Raw genomic sequence first — 19,114 nt, forward strand, 5'->3', positions numbered from 1 at the left:
TTTTTGACTATTATTTTTATTATTTAGTTTAATCCCAGATTGCCCGTAACAAAAACAATATTTAAGTGCCAAAATCTTTTCAGGTTTCTTTAAATTATTATTTGATTTAATTAAATTAAATAATGATTCAATAAAAAGTAATAGTAATTTTCTGCATGAATACTTTACAGACGATTCCATTTTTGCTGCTCTGCAGAACTAAAAATACAAGTACAATGTTTGCAAATATATTACATAAAATGAGTCTTTTGTATTAAACACAGTAAAATGTCAAACTTTTGTATACATTTTCAAAGTGTAGAATTGTAAATATGTTTTGGAGAAATCTAGGTAAAAAAGGGACAGCGCTATCTACACTGCTTTTCAGATTTTGTTTGTGGTAAATTCACCTGTCCCTTTAAACCGTCACGCACGCGCTTCCCCCAGTCTCTTCTGGGACACGAGCACGCGCGCGCGCGCCTCTGGATGGATTCTCTTCAGGAGTCAACCTCCGTTTTTCCTGCAGTTTTCGCGGCAAACAACAAACTTTTATCGCTTGTTATGAAAAGTTGTTTTTAAACAGCAGCCAGTGCGTTCAGATTAATTTGAGTAAGAGTCAGGTCAATTTTTAATACTCCCTCCTGAAATGACGCTGACAGTCATTGGTCTTTTTACCTTGTTTACCAGCATCTTCGCCACCACGCCTGGTAAGTGCAAACCAATCACTTTCTTTCTGTCCTGTGAAGTACTTTCTTGTTTGTTATTCTTTATAAAGACTATAAAAATGCTAAAAATGTCGATTTTCTATACCTAAAACTTTGTTATTTATATCAGCCATCATATGAACTTGAACAGTTTTGAATGGTTGTATCAGCAATGTTAGTCTACGAGCTGTAATACATCTTATAAGTTTAATACGAGTTGTTTTTATTAAATTTAATCTGACAGCTGTTTTATTTTTCGTTCATGAATTGTTTTTCTTTTGTCTACTTCAACGTGTCCTCCAACCAAATGCTATCTGGTCACTATATGCAGTTAAGTGCTCTTGTCCTCATTTGAGGTCAGTAAACAGTTTGTGGAGGACACAGTGAGTGAACATCTGCTGATCTCTATGAAGTGTCTGGTTTCTATCTGCCCTTGTATCTCTGCCATTACTCTTAGTGTACTTACTCTCTGTTCACATGACTCTTGCGCTTTTACTGCAGTGTTTAGCTTTCAAGTCAAGCACAAACACTAATATTTACTGCTAGACGGTGGCATTGATACCCGGTCAGTTAAGAAATATATATTTTAGTAAAATGTTGTTAATACCATACAGTGTTAATGTGATAAGGTGTAAATAATGCTAATGTGTGTGTTTCAACAGCTAGAGAGTTTGTATCTCTGGCAGAAAGAGAAGATGCTCTGCTCAGGGACTTGTTTCAGGGGTACCAGCGTTGGGTCAGGCCCATTCTGCACGCAAACCATACTGTGAAGGTCCGCTTTGGCTTGAAGATCTCTCAGCTTGTGGACGTGGTAAGAAAAATACACTAGTTGGCACTTTATAGACTTCACATGAAGCTTTAGTATGATGGGCCTGGGCTGGTCTCTGTCCATGGTGCTGAAATGCTGCACTCGGAGCTGTCTGGTTTTAAAACCAGTGGATTATTAAACCCATATATTAGGGACATCTGCTTTCTTAGAGTCTATATATAGAATATATTGCTGTCCTGCTTCTCCACTCCATCCTTTCCCTCCCATTTTCCTGTTTTTTCTGCCTCACTCTTTCTCTGAAAGGATTTTGTTGTTATATGATGGAAGGCTAAATTATTAACCAAGGAGAGATCCAGCGGACTGTTATTTCTTTTTGGCTGCTCGGTTTTCTTTTTCCATTAGAGTGCAATTTATCTATTTGTGCATGCATAAGATCTACAGATAGACAAAAGCTCCAGATTTGCCCAAGACACATTACTGTAAGTCCGGATATTACATCCACAAACACCTATGTCAGAATTAAAAATATTACAGGTTATCTGCGGGGTCTTAAAAGGTCTTTAAAAGTCCTTTAAAATTGCTAAATTCACTGAAATATTGTGTTGTAGGTCTTAAATCATTTTAAACAGGGCTTAAGTTTTTTTTTATCTCCATGTAAAACTACTTAATCGGGCTAACATCCATGCAATCACATAACATTCCATCTCAACAAAAGTTTTAACACAAGCTTATTTATTAACTGTATTTACCTATAAGGTTTAGTTATCTTCTTTACGATAACATTTGTTTTTAAAGTTTTTGTAATGTTTTAACTGGGCTATTAGAAAAAAAAATCCTTACTGTTTAGACTTGTGTAAGTCTAAGTCATTTAGTTCATAACGGTCCTAAAAAGGTCTTAAAAAGTCTTACATTTGACTTGAAGAAACATGTAGAAACCCTGTATTAGCAAAAGGCAGTCCAATACATAAAAAGGAACTAACTAACTAGAAAATATAACTGTTTCTGGGATTAATTACGATATATAATAATGTATTTGGGTAAAATTTCATTTTGCTTTCATTTTGTAAACTACTGATGACATTTCTTACTAATTTAAAATAAAAAGGTTGTCATTTAAAGCACTTTTTATTCTTAGTCTCTTTATTAATCAGGAGTCGCCACAGCGGAATGAATTGCCGACTTATCCAGCATATTGTCACGACCTGTCTTCCTCGTGTGTTTGTTTTCCTCATGTGACCTTCACTATGTGCTCCTTTGTTCTAGTTCCCGCCATCATTATGTTCATGACTATCACCTGTGTCTCACCCCTGTGTTTAATCATTGTCATCATCCTGTGTGTATTTATAGTTCTGTGTTTCATTATGTCATTGTCCGGTATTCTCACTATGTCAATGTCTGGCTTCACTCCATGATCTTCCTGTATTCATCCCCGTAAGTGTTGTAAATAAATAAATAAAGAAAAATAATAATACACATGTTTTACGCAGCAGATGCCCTTCCAGCTGCAACCCAACACTGGGAAAATTTAGAGCATTTTATGTTTCATAAAGTCAAGTCAAATTCAGCTTTATTGCCAATTCAACCACATGTAAAGGACGTACTGAGAATCGAAATTGCGTTACTGTCAGAGCCTAGGTGCCTAACAGATAATATTAATACAAAAAGTTGAATTAAAAAAAAAAAATACAATAAATACAATTACACACTTAATATAATTTAAAAATAAAACATTTGGAAATGATGCAATTACACTTTAGGGCACATGGCAAAATGTGCAAACCATGCAGATTCAAAACAGTATATTGTGCAAAAAGCTTGTAAATATGATAAATAATAATAATAATAATTCCTTACATTTATATAGCGCTTTTCTGGGCACTCAAAGCGCTTTACACAATGGGGGGTAATCTCCTAATCCACCACCAGTGTGCAGCATCCACCTGGATGACGCGACGGCAGCCATTTTGCACCAGACCGCACACCACACACCAGCTGATTAGTGGAGATGAGACTGAGTGATGAAGCCAATTATGATATGGGGAGGGTTAGGAGACCATGATGGGCAGAGGCCAGGATGCCTCGGTTTAACCTTTCATCCGAAAAACGGCACTCACTGAGCAGTATAGAGTCCCCGTCACTATACTGGGGCATTAGGACCCACACAGACCGCAGGTTGAGCACCCCCTGCTGGCCTCTTTAACACCACTGCCGGCAGCAACCCAGCTTTCCCATGTCTCCCATCCAGGTACTGACCGGGCGCAGCCCTGCTTTGCTTCAGTGGGCAACCATGTAAGAGTTGCAGAGAGCTAGCTGCCGACCTTAATAATATCTTAATAATATCTTAATAATATACACTGACACTTAAAAAAAAAAAATAGACTTCACACTGCCAATGTTATACTTTGGAAGAGTTAAGAAAGCGAACATTGGCGTAATTACCTTAAATGACAATATTTTTTTATTTGAAATGTGTAGGCATTTTGATCAGACCTTTTTTTATAACTTAACAAATATTATCATTACACCCAAACACATCCCTAATAAAGCCAGATACACTAAGAATTTCCAAATGCTCTTCATTTTTTTCCATAGCCATACATATTTAACAAAATAATTACTTCTTGAAATAGCATCACATGGCCTCTTAAACAGCCAGCCTCTACACTAATCCATTGGTGTACTATTTCCCGGTATGATTAAATTCTGCAAAGTAAATTGATAGCAATTCTGCCTATTTTGAAGAAAAACCACGTGCTCAGCAAATAACGCAGTATTACTTTCATCTCTTGTGCTTGCTTGCTCAAACAAATGCACAGACACAGCCTAACATCTGCAGTAGCTGATAAAAACCTGAATGAGTAAATAATGCTTCAATGTTTGTCTCTGACCGTCCTGCATTAGATTATCAGTGTGTATTTTATTATTGCACTGACAAAGCAAATTAGCATTAATAAATGCACAACACTGTGTGTGTTTCTCTCAATAATAAAGACATCAGCTTTGTGTTTGTACATGTGTAGCTTGCAATTTGATTAAGTGTAAGGGCTCAGATGTGTGCCTGTTTGAAATAATTGATTTAAAACCCACCTGAAGGCGAAGGTGCCCAAGTGCCACATAATTCAGAGTATTAGATGGCTTAAAAGTGGTTATGCAGGACATCTATCAAAAAATATAGCCCATGATTTTGAGGGCTATGAAAATAAATAAAGACAGCTATTATTATGTGGGTTGAGTCACCTCTCCAAGCACCGCTCCTACTCCGATTTCTCATAATCTCCAGAAGAATGGATAATATAAACCTGTGTTTTATGTTTTTCCCCCTCATCTTTGTTTATTGTGTCTTAAACCAGAGTTTGGGAATGATTTGAATTCAACCTTGCAGATCATTCGAGTAGAGACTGCATTATTCATGTTTATTGATACATTTGTCTTTCTGTCTTCTCTGTTTATGAATTTAGGATGAGAAAAACCAGCTCATGACCACTAATGTATGGCTGTATGAGGTATGTAACCTGAAACATCACTGACAGTGTTTAAATATGCTGTATGCGGTAACATCCAAATTAATTAGTTGTATTGAAGTCAAAAATATTATTTCATGACTGAATCTGCAAAGACTGTGTAGACATTGTGCAATTGTAATGGTCATATAAGCTAGACATAGATCATTAAGGTATATTTTTTTAAGGCATTTGATATTCTGACCAATCTGCGTTACTTCAAAAGGCTGTTAAACCCCCTGTCTCAGCAGGGTGTTTTCACACCTGTAGTTTGAAAAAATTCAGGAAAATGGGTAAATCCAGCTTTATTTAGGTGGAAGTGTCAAGTGGCGAAAAAAGGGAGGGTTTGCATTAAAAGGGGAGTTTCAGTACATGCACTACAGCTGATTTTGACACCAGCAACTCAAACACAGATGCAGGGGAGCTAGACAGTGACTACGTTTACATGGACATCACTACTCAAATTATTAGCCTAAATCTGAATAAGACAATACCATGATGAAGGTGTTTAAATGTGTTGCTTTTTAAATGTTCCTTTCATGATCCTGTTTTACAAGTTATAGCACATAATTCTATTAACGCTATTGCATCACTGCGCTATCCACATTTCCTCTGGAGTTCCATGTAATTTCGTCTGTTTCCTTCTTAATTTGTTGACTTTATCTGCAGTTTGGCACTTTCACTTTAATTCAGGAACATTTAACGCTCGCCCCTTTCACAAACGCGATATTGGATGCGAGAATGAACTGCTGGAAGAGGGTTGTTTTAATGGGATTTGATACTGCACACCATATGGGAAAAAACTTCTTTATTTCTTGGTAGATGCAGAGACTTAGTAGGTGCAGAGAATAGCGTCAAACAGCCGTGTGTCTATAGACTATGTTGTCACAAAATGCGAAGAAAATAATATGAGGCGGAAATCCTACATGACAAAAATAGTAACATACCGCTGTTAGAACTTAAATAATAAAGTTTAATTTGCTATGAATTTGGCATGTTAAAGGCCCATGAAACCCCCCTGTCTCAGCAGGGTGTTTTCACACCTCTAGTTTAAAAAAGTCAGGAAAGTGGCTGAGTCCAGCTCTGTTTAGGTGAGAGTGTCGAGTGGTAAAAGAGGGAGGGGTTTGCATGAAAAGGGGAGTTTCAGTTCGAGGATGCAATGAATTCCACAGAGGCAAAACAACACACAGACGCAGAGGAGAAATACAGTGACAGTTTACATGGACATCAGTAATCAAATTATTTGCCAAATTCTTAATTTGTCGACTTTAACTGCAGTTTGGCCCTTTCACTTTTATTCAGGAATATTTCATGAATGCCCCCCATGGCAAACAAGATATTGGATGTGAGGAACTGCTGGAAGAGTGTTGTTTTAATGAAATGTTTGTGACCGCATGACAAAAGGGAGAAAAAAAACCTTCACATTTTTCTGTAACTTAGGTGCACTTGGTAGGTAGAGTCAGAAAGTCGTGTGTGTATAGAATATCATCTCACAAAATGCGGCGAAAATCCTACTCGATGGTAACAGTTTGATTAAGGTGTTTACACCTTAGGTAAGGTCTAGGGTATGTCTTTAAAAACTGAAAAAGTACTGCTGATGATATTAACTTTGCCTCTGAATAAACATAAACAAAAACTAATGATCAAACACTTACCAAATCCGTAGAGACATGAAAAAATACACCAACTGAAACCATGTCTTTTATTAAAAGAAGACGAGCGGCAAATGTGGATTTCACCATTTCCAGATGAGAAAACCACTCGGCTAAAAAATGTCCCTTACAAACGTACAGTGGCGCCCCCAGAAAATTTTCATAGGGGTGGCCAGAAGAGGCCACACCAAATATTGGGGTGGCACACAAAAAATAATGAATTCAGTGTAATGTTATATTTTTGTTTCTGGTAAAATAAATAATGTGACTAATTCATTTAATTAATTTGTCTTAAAATATCGCAATTTATTTCTTGAAATAATTCAGCAAGTACATGTGCAAACCAAATAAAAATGTATATTTAGTTTAAAAACACTTCTCATATATAGAAATAACTTTTCAGTTGTTTTTCACATACATTTATTGTACAGCATACAGTATATGCCATGTCTAAAATTAATGGAGATTAATGAGTTAAATGATAAAACAAACAAATGAACAAACTGAACAAAAGGCATTACTATACACACACACTCACTATACAGACCCTAATAAAATCATTTATCTATATCCCTTTTTGAGCCATTTTATTAATGCAGCTTCTTCTATTGATGTACCTTAAAGTAAATATTAGCCTACATAGCCATTACTGTTGATTGAAGATGTGTGTGTGTGCTGTCAACGACGATCAGGGAGGGGGCAGTGGTGGTTCTACTGACTGGGCGAACCCCCCCATATACCCACCCCCCTTTAATAGTTACATTTATTTTTCAATAAAAATAAAAATGTATTTATATTTATTCTAAATAAATACAATTATTATGAATATTATTATACAATTATTATTCTAAATAAATAACAGACATTAATCCTAAATGTTACTGGAAAACAATGTAACAGAGTGATATGCTAAGATCACTTAGGAAACCTTTTGCATAAATATTAGTTATGACAAGTCTATAGAATACAAAAATATGTGTTTTATAGAATTATCTGTTATGAAGTCTTACCTCCCTGACTCTTTATCCCTCCTGTCCTTACTGCTTTATAGCCATACTTAGTGAAAGTATTATCATCATCATATTATATAAACTTTAGTTTTGTCGACTTTTAAAACTCACTGTGTGCTGACACCTCTTCACAAAAGGCTTACTCCGGTTTCACGACGCATGAGCGGCGCGTTTTTTATCAGCGTGCATGTAAACAACCGGGATTCACACACGAGTGCGTGAGCCGCACGGGAATGGTTTTCTGCACGCATGCGTCAGTGCATGCGTCAGTGCTTTCACCAGCGTTGTTTCGGTTGCACACGCGTGTAAAAGATGTGAACGGCCCTTAATGTCTTTATTTTGGGATTGCCACTCTAAGTTAACACACTTGCATAAAGTAAATGGTATCCCAATGCTTTTACTAGGGGATGCTTTTTGTTGCATCATCTCTGCGTGCCGCCCACCCCCAGCAAGATACTTGCGACGCCGCCCTGGCATTTGGCAAATTGCCCAAATCCGCCACTAGGGAAGAGAGGGGCAGTGAATCAGCTAGGTTGGTGGCACCAACAATAATTTAGTTGCTGCATGTTATTTATTTATCTATAGAAACATTGGGAATTTACATAAGTACATTTAAGTTAATAATATCAACAGCAAAATCATATTGAGGTGGCCACAGGGGGCGCCCCTGCAAACGTATTTTTGTTGCATGTTAGCAGACTACTGTAATCCATACATGTGGTCCACACGCAAGCCAGGCTGTCATCAGGGGGAAATGGAAACATAACCTTCGTTGCAGCACATTTATAAACGCAACATAATGACCCATGTCTCCGAACAATTCTTCTACTACTTGTTTAAATTAAGGTTGGCAAAACATTGTGGCATTTCTCTGAACACTGTAACAGGTAAAAACAGTCTTTGAAGCTATATCATGCATATAAATAAAGTTGCATTTCATTCACAATAGAGTGCGCTGATTGGTTTGAACCAAGTCTTTCTCATGAATCTCATTAATAAACAGATGTGCTGAAAATGCAATGACGTCACTTTGTACCGACTGGTACAGACATCCAATCTCCAAGCTGGATTTTACACAATGATCTCATCATCATGATGTAGCTTCAACATTTATTTTCAAACCAGCAGAACGAATTTGCTCGAAACAATGCAAAAACAACCAGATTTGTTAGCTAAATATATGTGTCCTTATTGTGTTTTTAGCAACATGGGACATATATACAGGCCCGGATTGGCGAATCGGGAGAACCGGTGGGCCGGTCCGTTTTTTGGCTGCAAGGGCAGGTGTCCCTAGCTGCTTGCACTCTCAGCAGTTGCACTTTTTTCATTTATTTGTTTATTTGACCATAACCTCACTCTTTTTATTCATTATTTTGCCGCAGCTCCGCTCTTTTTATTTATTTTCTCACAGCCCCGTGAGCAAAATGCATCCCGCAGGTTAATGATGATGGGGCTGCACCCCATTCCACCCCAAACAGCGGCACCTTAGTTAATATTAATGAATATTACAGCTGCTCAATGAAAATTAGATGATTTACTACATTAATAAATCTAACATAACTTGATCAGAAATCTAAAAAGGGGAGAAAAAGAGTAGGTTAAAAAAAAGAGTAGACATGAATAGCAGTAGATAACAATGCAGTGCTTAACAGCGCCATCCTGGTTTAGGGGTTAGCACGTTACGTTACGACGCAGCCGATCAGAGTGCGAATCTCATCAGAGTATTACATATTTTTTTCATTTTCAGTGATAAGACATAAAATACTGTTTGGGTTACTCATGTAGGGGTACATATTTTTTTGTGTGTGACGACCATTACAAAGGACTGGATATCTATAAAGAATTAATGTTCTCATATTTATGAAAAACATTTGAAGTTCTAAAGCAGCTGTGTCCTTGAAAAAGACTTGTTAGTGTCATTTGAAAGTGAATTGGAAATGACCTTATTTTAATATAGTCAGTCGTCGACTGAGGTGGACCGGTCTAAGGGTTGAAACTCCAGAGCTAAAAAGCATTCCTACTCCGGCCCTGCATATATATGACTGTCAACATCTCAAAAAATGTGTTTCAGGATCCTTTAAAAAAAACTTTATAATTATACTTAAATAATCATCAACATCAAACATCATCGAATAATCAATCTTATCTGGTTTATTGCAATTTCTGAGTATTTTACCTTGGTAACAACAACAACTGAAAATCAGTAAAAGCATAATTTGAGGAATAGGTAATGATCTGTTTTCTGTGAATGCTACAGTACCTGACAGTAGTAGTAGTGAAGTAATGACAGATTTTTGTCATGATAAACTCATTATTATAATCTGGGTTTGCAGGAATGGCTGGATTATAAACTGCGCTGGAACCCTGAGAATTATGGTGGGATCACATTTATCAGAGTCCCGTCAGAGAGCATCTGGCTCCCAGACATCGTTTTATATGAAAAGTAAGTTTGTCTGTCAATCATATACAACAGTAGTTTATTATGAAAAACATTCAAGGGTCATGAAATCACAAGGCTGTTTCTTACCGCAGTTTTAAAAAATGATAAAAAACAACAACAAAAAAAGTGGAATTTATCATGACTCTCATTGAGTTTAAAAATACTTTTCACAAACGCTTGCTGCAATTCACTTTACAGTAACAAAATAAACATATATAATTACATTTAATATAAATGATAAAAAATAACATACATGATATAAAAAGGGAAGCACAGTGGCTTAGTGGTTAGCACTGTCGCCTCACAGCAAGAAGGTCGATGGTTTAAGTTCTGCCTGGGTCAGTTAGCATTTGTGTGGAGTTTGCATGTTCTCCCTGTGTTCATGTGCGTTTGCTCCGGGTGCTCTGGTTTCCACCACAGTCCAAAGACATGCACTATATAGGTGAATTAAATGAACTAAATTGTCCCTTGTGTTTGAGTGTGTGAATGAGTGTGTATGGGTTTTTCCCAGTACTGGGTTGCTGCTGAAAGGGTATCCGCTGTGTAAAACATATGCTGGAATAGTTGCCGGTTCATTCCACTGTGGCGACCTCTGAAATAGAGACTAAGCAGAAGGAAAATGAAAGATAGAATGAATTGTAGTGTTCCATTTAGTTGTGTTAATATCCATTTAATGTTTTTGCGACTATTTAAAATGTTATTTAAACTGTCTATTTAAGCTTGTTTTTTTGTTTGTTTTTTTACGTTTATGTTCCATAATGGCAAAACATTCTGCTAACATTTTTGGATGAATGTTTACTGTTAGCTAGACCATTTAAAGCACATACAAAAAACATATACGGACAGTTCAACCAGAACAAGAAAATTCTGTGTAATTTTTTTTTGTGAAAACTGATGCATTTTTTCAGGACTCCAGAGAAATACATTACAAATGTTTTACTTTTGAACAGTTTACTGCACAGTTAAAGGTAAAATTATTAGCCCTGATGTGAAATTGTTATTCTTTTAAAAATATTTCCCAGGTGATGTAAAATATGTCCCAAGTGACATTATGAAAGTGAAGTATATTGGTAAGCAGCAGCCACAGACATCTATAATATATATTTTTCTACTATGGATGTCAATGGCTGCTGGTTTCCAACACTCTTGGGAATATTCATATTTGTGTTTAACAGAAGAAAGAAATTCCTAAAACCACTTGAGTGTAAGTAAATGTTCATTTTTGGGTGAACGACCCCTTTTAATTTGAAGTAATGCAAACTATTTAAAACAGGGGTGTCCAATCAGACACACCTGGGTTAGCTAATCAAGCTTACTAGGCTTTCTAGAAGCATCCTTGCAAGTTGGAGCCAAAATTGGCAGGACACTGGCCGTCCAGACCTGGTTAAAATATTTAATGGAGTTTATATAACATGTGAAGTCCTTCATGACTCTTTAACAGTATCACTTGCCTGCTTGTAGCGCAGACGGACGTTTTGAAGGCTCGATCATGACCAAAGCCATCGTGAGATACAATGGCCTGATCACCTGGACTCCTCCCGCCAGCTACAAATCTGCCTGCACCATGGACGTGACCTTCTTCCCGTTCGATCGGCAGAACTGCTCCATGAAGTTCGGCTCCTGGACCTACGATGGAAACATGGTGGAGCTAGTCCTTGTTAACCATCAGGTGGACCGAAGCGACTTCTTTGACAACGGTGAATGGGAGATTCTCAGCGCGACGGGGCACAAAGGCAGCCGACGGGACGGTCATTACTCCTACCCCTACATCACATACTCATTCATCCTAAAGCGCCTTCCTCTTTTCTACACGCTCTTTCTTATCATCCCTTGTCTGGGTTTGTCTTTCCTGACCGTTCTGGTTTTCTACCTTCCCTCGGACGAAGGAGAAAAAGTCTCTCTATCCACCTCCGTCCTGGTGTCGCTCACCGTCTTCCTTCTCGTCATCGAAGAAATCATTCCGTCTTCCTCTAAAGTGATCCCTCTGATCGGAGAGTATCTGCTTTTCATCATGATCTTCGTGACTCTCTCCATCATCGTGACGGTGTTTGTTATTAACGTTCACCATCGCTCTTCAGCCACGTATCATCCCATGTCTCCGTGGGTTCGTACTCTGTTCCTCCAGCGGCTGCCGGATTTGCTGTGTATGAGGGGAAACACCGACCGCTACCATTACCCGCAGATGGAGCCCCAGAGCCCTGATCTGAAGCCCAGGAGCAAGAAAGGGCCACCTGGGCCTGAAGGAGACGGTCAGGCGCTGATCAACATGCTGGAGCAGGCCACTAACTCTGTGCGCTACATCTCACGGCATATCAAGAAGGAGCATTTTATTAGAGAGGTAAGAACTGGTTGAGACGTGCTAAGATGAAGGTAAAGGAAAGTATTGAATGCATAATTTGAATGCAATTATCCATCCATGTCAATCTATCTGTCTACCTATGTCCATCCATCCATTCATCGATGTCAATCTATCTCTCTACCTATGTCCATCCATCCATCCATCCAGGTCAATTTATCTGTCTACCTATGTCCATCCATCCATCCATCCATCCATTCATCCATCCATGTCAATCTATCTGTCTACCTATATCTATCGATCCATCCATCCATCCATGTCAATCTATCTGTCTACCTATATCGATCCACCCATCCCTCCATCCATCCACCCATCCATCATCCATCCATCCACGCACCCAACCATCTATCTATCTATCTATCTATCTATCTATCTATCTATCTATCTATCTATCTATCTATCTATCTATCTATCTATCTATCTATCTATCTATCTATCTATCTATCTATCTATCTATCTATCTATCTATCTATCTATCTGTCCATCCATCAATATATCTAGCCGTCTATCTAGCTATCCGTCCGTCTGTCCGTCCGTCCATCCATCCATCCATCCATCCATCCATCCATCCATCCATCCATCCATCCATCCATCCATCCATCCATCCATCCAATCATGGATTTTATCCAGCAAATAAATTCTTCCATATCAGCTTAAAGATATTTAGTAATTTTTTGTTCAGTTTCAAATTAAAATAAAGAAAGAAATGCTAAAAAAAACAATGGAACAAAATATGAATCAATATTTTATAATTAATAAATGTTTTAAGCATCTGATCAGTAAAATATCTAAGTATCTAAAAGTTATTTCAAGGACATGAACATTAAAGATTTTTTCATTAAACTTTTTTTTATGAATTAAAGTAGAATTTGTCATATATTTTGCCATTTTGAACTACTGGTCAAAAAAATGGGGTAAGTTTAATAAATTATTTATTATAAATAAAATGTTTTAATATATATTCTGTTTTTTCCTTTTCTTTCTTTCTTTTTTTTTTTTTTTTTTTTTTGATAAATACAACTTTGGTAAGCAGGATACTTATTTTAAAACATTTAAAAATCCTATGGACCCCAAACTTTTGACTGGTAGTATATAGATACTCTAAATAAAATATCTAATAATTTTATTAATTAAAATACCCAAGAATATGATGGATTTACTAAATATGGCTGTGAGTAAATGTTAATATATATTTTTTTTATTCTAGAAAGGCTTAATAAAATTTTTTTCCAGACAGATTTATTTATTTACTTTTTGGCACATTTGTTTATATTTTTGACAGTTGGTTGGAATAACACATAATGAATAATAAACACACAGTAGTAAATTGTAAATCTATAATAAAAAAAATAGAGAAAAATTTTCCATTATGTACTGTTCACTAATAATATATGTTGTTCAATGTAGTTTAGCTATAAAGACTGAAGATATTGCTGTGATTTGTCTTTCACAGGTTGTACAGGACTGGAAGTTTGTAGCTCAGGTTCTGGACAGGATTTTTTTGTGGGCTTTCCTCACCGTCTCTGTGCTCGGCACCATCCTGATCTTCACTCCTGCGGTGAAGATGTTTCTGAGCACTCCTCCACCTCCGTCTCCTTAACACTCATCCACCAAAATCAGCAATCAAGACCTGAATACTGTACTTACAGTAACACACACAGCACTCAGTATTAGGTAGACCTTCTTTCACTACTTTGAGATATATATAAAATGTATTATTATTATTATTATTATTTGTTGATTGTTAGGTCTGTCTTTTTTACACATATTTCCTAAACAACTTTTAGCAATTACTTGCACATACAAAATGCAGTAAAAGTAACAGTGTACGAATCATTCCAGAATTGCGGGTACATTGAAAACATTTTGCATTTATTTTTCTTGACTGGAATGACATAAAGCATACAAATAATGAACAGTAAATGTAATACAATAGCTAATTGTTGATTAACTTATAACAAGCTCATATTATATTATTGTTTTTAAATAAAAACAGAAGTGAATGAGAGATTCACTAAAATATCACAAAACAAAGCTCATGTAACTGAAGACAGAAAAGAAGATATAAAGAATTTAGTACACTGTTAACTGACATCCATGGTAGTAAAAACAGATAGAACATTTTTCATAATATCTTTTGTGCACACAGGAAAGAAAATGGTTTGGAACCAGTCAAGTATGTGTAAATAATAGCAAAATGTTATTTTTAGTGAACTATCCCTTTAAGGAGACAAGTGGATGCAGACAATAAGATGTGAATCATCAGCAGGAAGAATGATTGAATTGTTGGATCCTGACACAGGTTCAGTTTATGCCAATGTGTGCAGAAACATTTCATCACTGCAAACTCAAATATCCAAACGTCAGGTTTAGATGTAAATGAGCTGTAACGTTTTGCCAATATGCAACTTCTCAATGTGCAGAAAGCTATGCAGTAACAATGTTTTGTTATGAATGCCGAGTCCCGTAACTATAGCTAACTTGTACCTCCATAGTTTATTAAAAACGTGCAAATGAAATCTTGCTCCTGGCAGTCACATTTTATTTTACACCAGGATCAGAGTGATTCTTCTTCTTCTTAATTTTTTTTTTTGTTGATGATGGAAATATAAATCTTTAGGCCCTGTTATTATTAATTTATATTTGATTCATATTGTGTTTTTAGTTTTACATTTCATTCGTTTTTTTTTGTAATGTTTCTTTGCAATATTATTAAATAAATAAAATGTCACATATAGAGTATATTGTTGTCATGAAATAAAATGCTCTCTTAGGATTTGTCAAATCGCCAGTCCCTTCATAACACTAAGTCTGTCATCCAACAAGCAAACAAGATTTGTGATATATTTCAAGATGGTATTACTGTAGAAATATAGCAAATCTATATTCAGTTTTGTTCATCAAACATGTAAATTAGAAAGTAGGGTATACTGTATAGTATATTGAGTTTAGCTTGTGTTTGGTAAATCCTGTCATCTGAAACATGGTCAGTGAATGCACTTTGTGTAAAAGCCGTAATAAATTATCCACAGTTTCGCTCCATATATAGACTGTTCTTGTTTTCGCAGTGCAAAGTATTGAGAAGGTGTTAAAAAATAAAAATGTAAGTATATATTGTCTTGTAGTGATACAACAGGACTGAGGACAGTTTGTAGTTAATAGCATTTATTTATGAACATCAACCAAATAAAAGTATGTGTAGAGGGAAAAAATGCATCTGCATAAAAGAATTGTAAAAAAAAACTGTACAGCATCCTGTTAATCTTTGAGAAGACTCGTCTCCGTCTGCTCGACACTTCTCCATTGCTTCTTAAACTTCCTTCTGTTTGGCACACGCTCCACACGTCAAGCACTCAAACTGAGAAACAACACAATTAACAGCAACTCTAAACACTAAATGCCCTTTCATTATCAGCATGTACACAGGAATTATGGAGGTAAAGTGAATAGCTTTTAGGAGCATTGTAATATACATTTCCATTCATTAAGACCTCATCGCCAGTTTTATCTAGTGGCTCTTTAACTTAAATTCACTATTCATTTATTGCAAGACTACAACTAAACAGTCTTAGTTGTACTCTGAGTTTGATTAATTAAAAAGGGCAAATTCACAATCGATCTTTTTTGTTTAGTGGAGACACACTTTATTTTACCCCCAAACAATGAATGAAAAAAGTTAGTATGATGCATATCTGTGTCTGTAAATCTATCTGTGATATAATGCAGCAGTTAGTGAGCATGGACATGATAACAAAACCAGTAGGATTGCAGAAATAAACTACATAGAAGAGCATAGTATGCAATGATTAATCTCACTTTAATAAAATCTTTAAATGAGCAATATCAAACGAGTATCAGTGCGATATGGCTGTATATATCGCACTGCTGAGTGTGATATTGCATTTATACAACAGCTAGACGGCATAATTGCGTATATAAAAAAGAAAAATCACACGGAGAGTCTAAATCCCTATTGTACGAGGAACTACTTTCTTCCGCCATTCATTCACATCTGCAGCTGACATCAGAATAGCAGAAACCACTGCTAACACACTTTAGAACTAGTGCTTGATTCTCTATCACAATAATTAACCCAAAAAAGCCAAAGCAAACCAATCACTAGCAGATTACTATGTTATAAATATAGCACTATAACATACAAAAGAGTGAGAGAACGACTTAGAATGTCTCTTACCAGTTGAATAATGATTTGATCTGCTGTAGTTTGCAATACGAAAAGACAACGCTTAGTTTTTCTCTCCAAAGGACTTATTATATGCTGTCGCCATCTTGTGGCGCAACCAACTTTGTTCTGTTCACTATGACAGGCTGATGGCTGCCGATCTCTGAAATCATAAATATTTAAAATAGGCACTATCCTTATAAAGAAACTGCATAGTTGCAATCTAAACAACTCCATTCTCTCCTTACAAGTCTGTTAGTCTATTAATCTGCTGTAACTATGTGGGCGGAGTAATACACAAGAGTGAGGAGGCTGTATGAGTGCTGTTAGTGCAGAATATCTCACAGCTATCGGCCGATAATTCGAGAACTTGACAGAACTGTTGTATAAAATAAATACATCATCAAAATATTCTACCAAATGTAACACCTCAGGAAACATCACTTAATATTTTAAGACACCCTGAATAAATACAATGCAAAATACACTAATCAATCAATTCTTTTCCTTCAGGTTAATACAAGAAAATGTTTATGTTTGCAGAAGATATTTGCACATTACCTTCCACAACAGGTAGAAGAGCAAAGCTAGTAAAAGCAGAGCAGTCACGACGCTGAGAAGAATGAGCCACCATGGCACTCGGCTGAGCAGAGCAGGTCTTCTCTCTGCAAAAACTGTCAGCTTCACCTGCAGAAGACACACACACACACACACACACACACGCATATCATTCAGGTACTTTCACCAAAACATTACACAGTGTTTCTAAGGCGAGGCAGTGGCGCAGTAGGTAGAGCTGTTGCCTTACAGCAAGAAGGTCGCTGGTTCGAGTTGGCGTTTCTGTGTGGAGTTTGCATGTTCTCCCTGCCTTCGCGTGGGTTTCCTCTGGGTGCTCCGGTTTCCCCCACAGTCCAAAGACATGTGGTACAGGTGAATTGGGTTGGCTAAATTGTCCGTAGTGTATGAGTGTGTGTGTGAATGTGTGTGTGGATGTTTCCCAGGGATGGGTTGCGGCTGGAAGGGCATCCGCTGCGTAAAAACTTGCTGAATAAGTTGCTGGTTCATTCCGCTGTGGTGACCCCGGATTAATAAAGGGACTAAGCCGACAAGAAAATTAATGAACAGTGTTTCTATATAAAAATGGATTATCTGTTATTAACCTTAGTGTCTGATGGCTGCATTCCAATATTCCCTTGAGTCCCATTAAGGGTCAAAGATGCATTCAATATGATGTCCAAGTAGTTCAATGAGCTGTATTCCTGCAAAAGAAGACACAGTCAATAATCATGTGGTTATATTAGTTTTTCTTAGTCGCTTTTGGTACATTTCTCAGATTAGAATTGAAATTTGCAAAACATTGTGTCTCTCAAAACAACGCATACATATAGCAGGGATTGCCTGCAAAAGCCAGTCTCTTCCTCAAAAATCTATTCACCGTTCATCTCTAAATTTCAAATGTCAGTGAACTAAATTTCAGTGTCAATAAATGTGTCAGCACTGTCAGAATGATAAGTCATTGTGTGGCAGTCAAATGACTTATGCCGTGTTCAGACTGCATGATTTTCAAAGTCGTCGTGTCACAGATGTTTTCACACTGCATGACTTTTCTAGGCTAGCGTTTCATCGCTGCTTTGTTTACACTACAAAATGGATCGGCGACAGGGGGTTTCACACTGCATGACTTTACAACAAGAAGAATCGCCGACAACTTTGTCCAAACTACATCTCACAACCAAACACAAGTGAGAAGTGACAAAGAAACGACACTAGGTCATGTAGTATTTCTTTTCTTATTAACTACATAATAAGAAAGAAGCCAAATTTCCACTAGTTTTTCTTCCATTTCTTGGGTCCAGATAGTTTGAAAAGAAGCACTTTTAGTTTCTCCCCCAACCTACCGCTGACCTGCAGATACCGGTACCTAGTGGATACTGCTCTCTCATTGGTTGAAGGTGATCACTGATGTTATTTTCAATCAGAACACGTCACGTGGCATGATTTGACTCACCGACAGCTCCAGATATTTAACATGCCAAATATCTCACGGACTCATCTGCGATTCTCATCGGCGATTCTCATCGGTGATTCTCTCAGATCACACTGTGTGATTGTAAATGTGAACGAGCACTGATTTGTCTGTGATTTCAGGCATTTGTCTGTGATTTCTCAAAACCTGTCAGTGAGTCAAAATCGGGGCTAAAATCATGCAGTCTGAACTCTGTTTTAGTCAAATTGTCAGTATGTACTCTGGGGGACTCTTCTGATGTAAACTATGGCTAATTTATTTACTTTTGGTCTTTTTGCCTTAATTAGATGGGACAGTAATTAGACTGGAAGTAAAGTGGGAATAAGAGAGGGGGGTAAGTTCGAGAATCGGGTTTTTGGGTTACCAAAGGCACTGAGAGAAAAAAAAAGTGAAAAAAAAAAATGCATGTGAAGCCTGTCTAGGACACAGGATAAAGAAATTAAATAAATAAAAACAGTAAGAGAGCATTTTTTAGCTCGTAATTAATTTTTTTCC

The 19,114-nt window shown here is 36.8% G+C and overlaps 2 protein-coding genes and 1 long non-coding RNA gene across 6 annotated transcripts in view; 2 read left to right on the forward strand and 1 right to left on the reverse strand.

Moving 5' to 3' along the window:
• The first annotated feature begins 424 nt into the window (after positions 1–424).
• On the forward strand, positions 425–15,450 carry chrnb3b (cholinergic receptor nicotinic beta 3 subunit b). 2 transcript variants are annotated; one of them, XR_012389378.1, is made up of 7 exons: positions 425–686; positions 1,346–1,494; positions 4,911–4,955; positions 9,948–10,057; positions 11,516–12,392; positions 13,864–14,084; positions 14,560–15,450. XR_012389378.1 is itself a non-coding variant. In NM_173287.1 (6 exon segments), coding segments are annotated over 6 exon segments (1,389 nt in total).
• Positions 15,451–15,558: 108 nt separating this feature from the next.
• Positions 15,559–19,114, reverse strand: part of itga6l (integrin, alpha 6, like) — a 37,489-nt gene continuing 33,933 nt past the window's right edge. For all 3 annotated transcript variants that reach the window (XM_073922185.1, XM_021481280.3, XM_073922186.1), the window contains 3 exons: positions 17,754–17,852; positions 17,155–17,280; positions 15,559–15,768 (listed from right to left, as the gene is read on the reverse strand). In XM_073922185.1, the coding sequence (XP_073778286.1) occupies positions 15,721–15,768; positions 17,155–17,280; positions 17,754–17,852 (273 nt within the window). In that variant the 3' untranslated portion in view covers positions 15,559–15,720. The remainder of the gene's footprint in view (positions 15,769–17,154; positions 17,281–17,753; positions 17,853–19,114) is intronic.
• Positions 17,423–19,114, forward strand: part of LOC141377590 (uncharacterized) — a 165,569-nt gene continuing 163,877 nt past the window's right edge. Inside the window, exon 1 of the long non-coding RNA XR_012389964.1 lies at positions 17,423–17,717. This is a non-coding gene — a long non-coding RNA (uncharacterized lncRNA). The remainder of the gene's footprint in view (positions 17,718–19,114) is intronic.

The sequence above is a fragment of the Danio rerio genome, chromosome 14 (assembly GCF_049306965.1).
Source record: "Danio rerio strain Tuebingen ecotype United States chromosome 14, GRCz12tu, whole genome shotgun sequence".
NCBI lineage: Eukaryota > Metazoa > Chordata > Actinopteri > Cypriniformes > Danionidae > Danio > Danio rerio.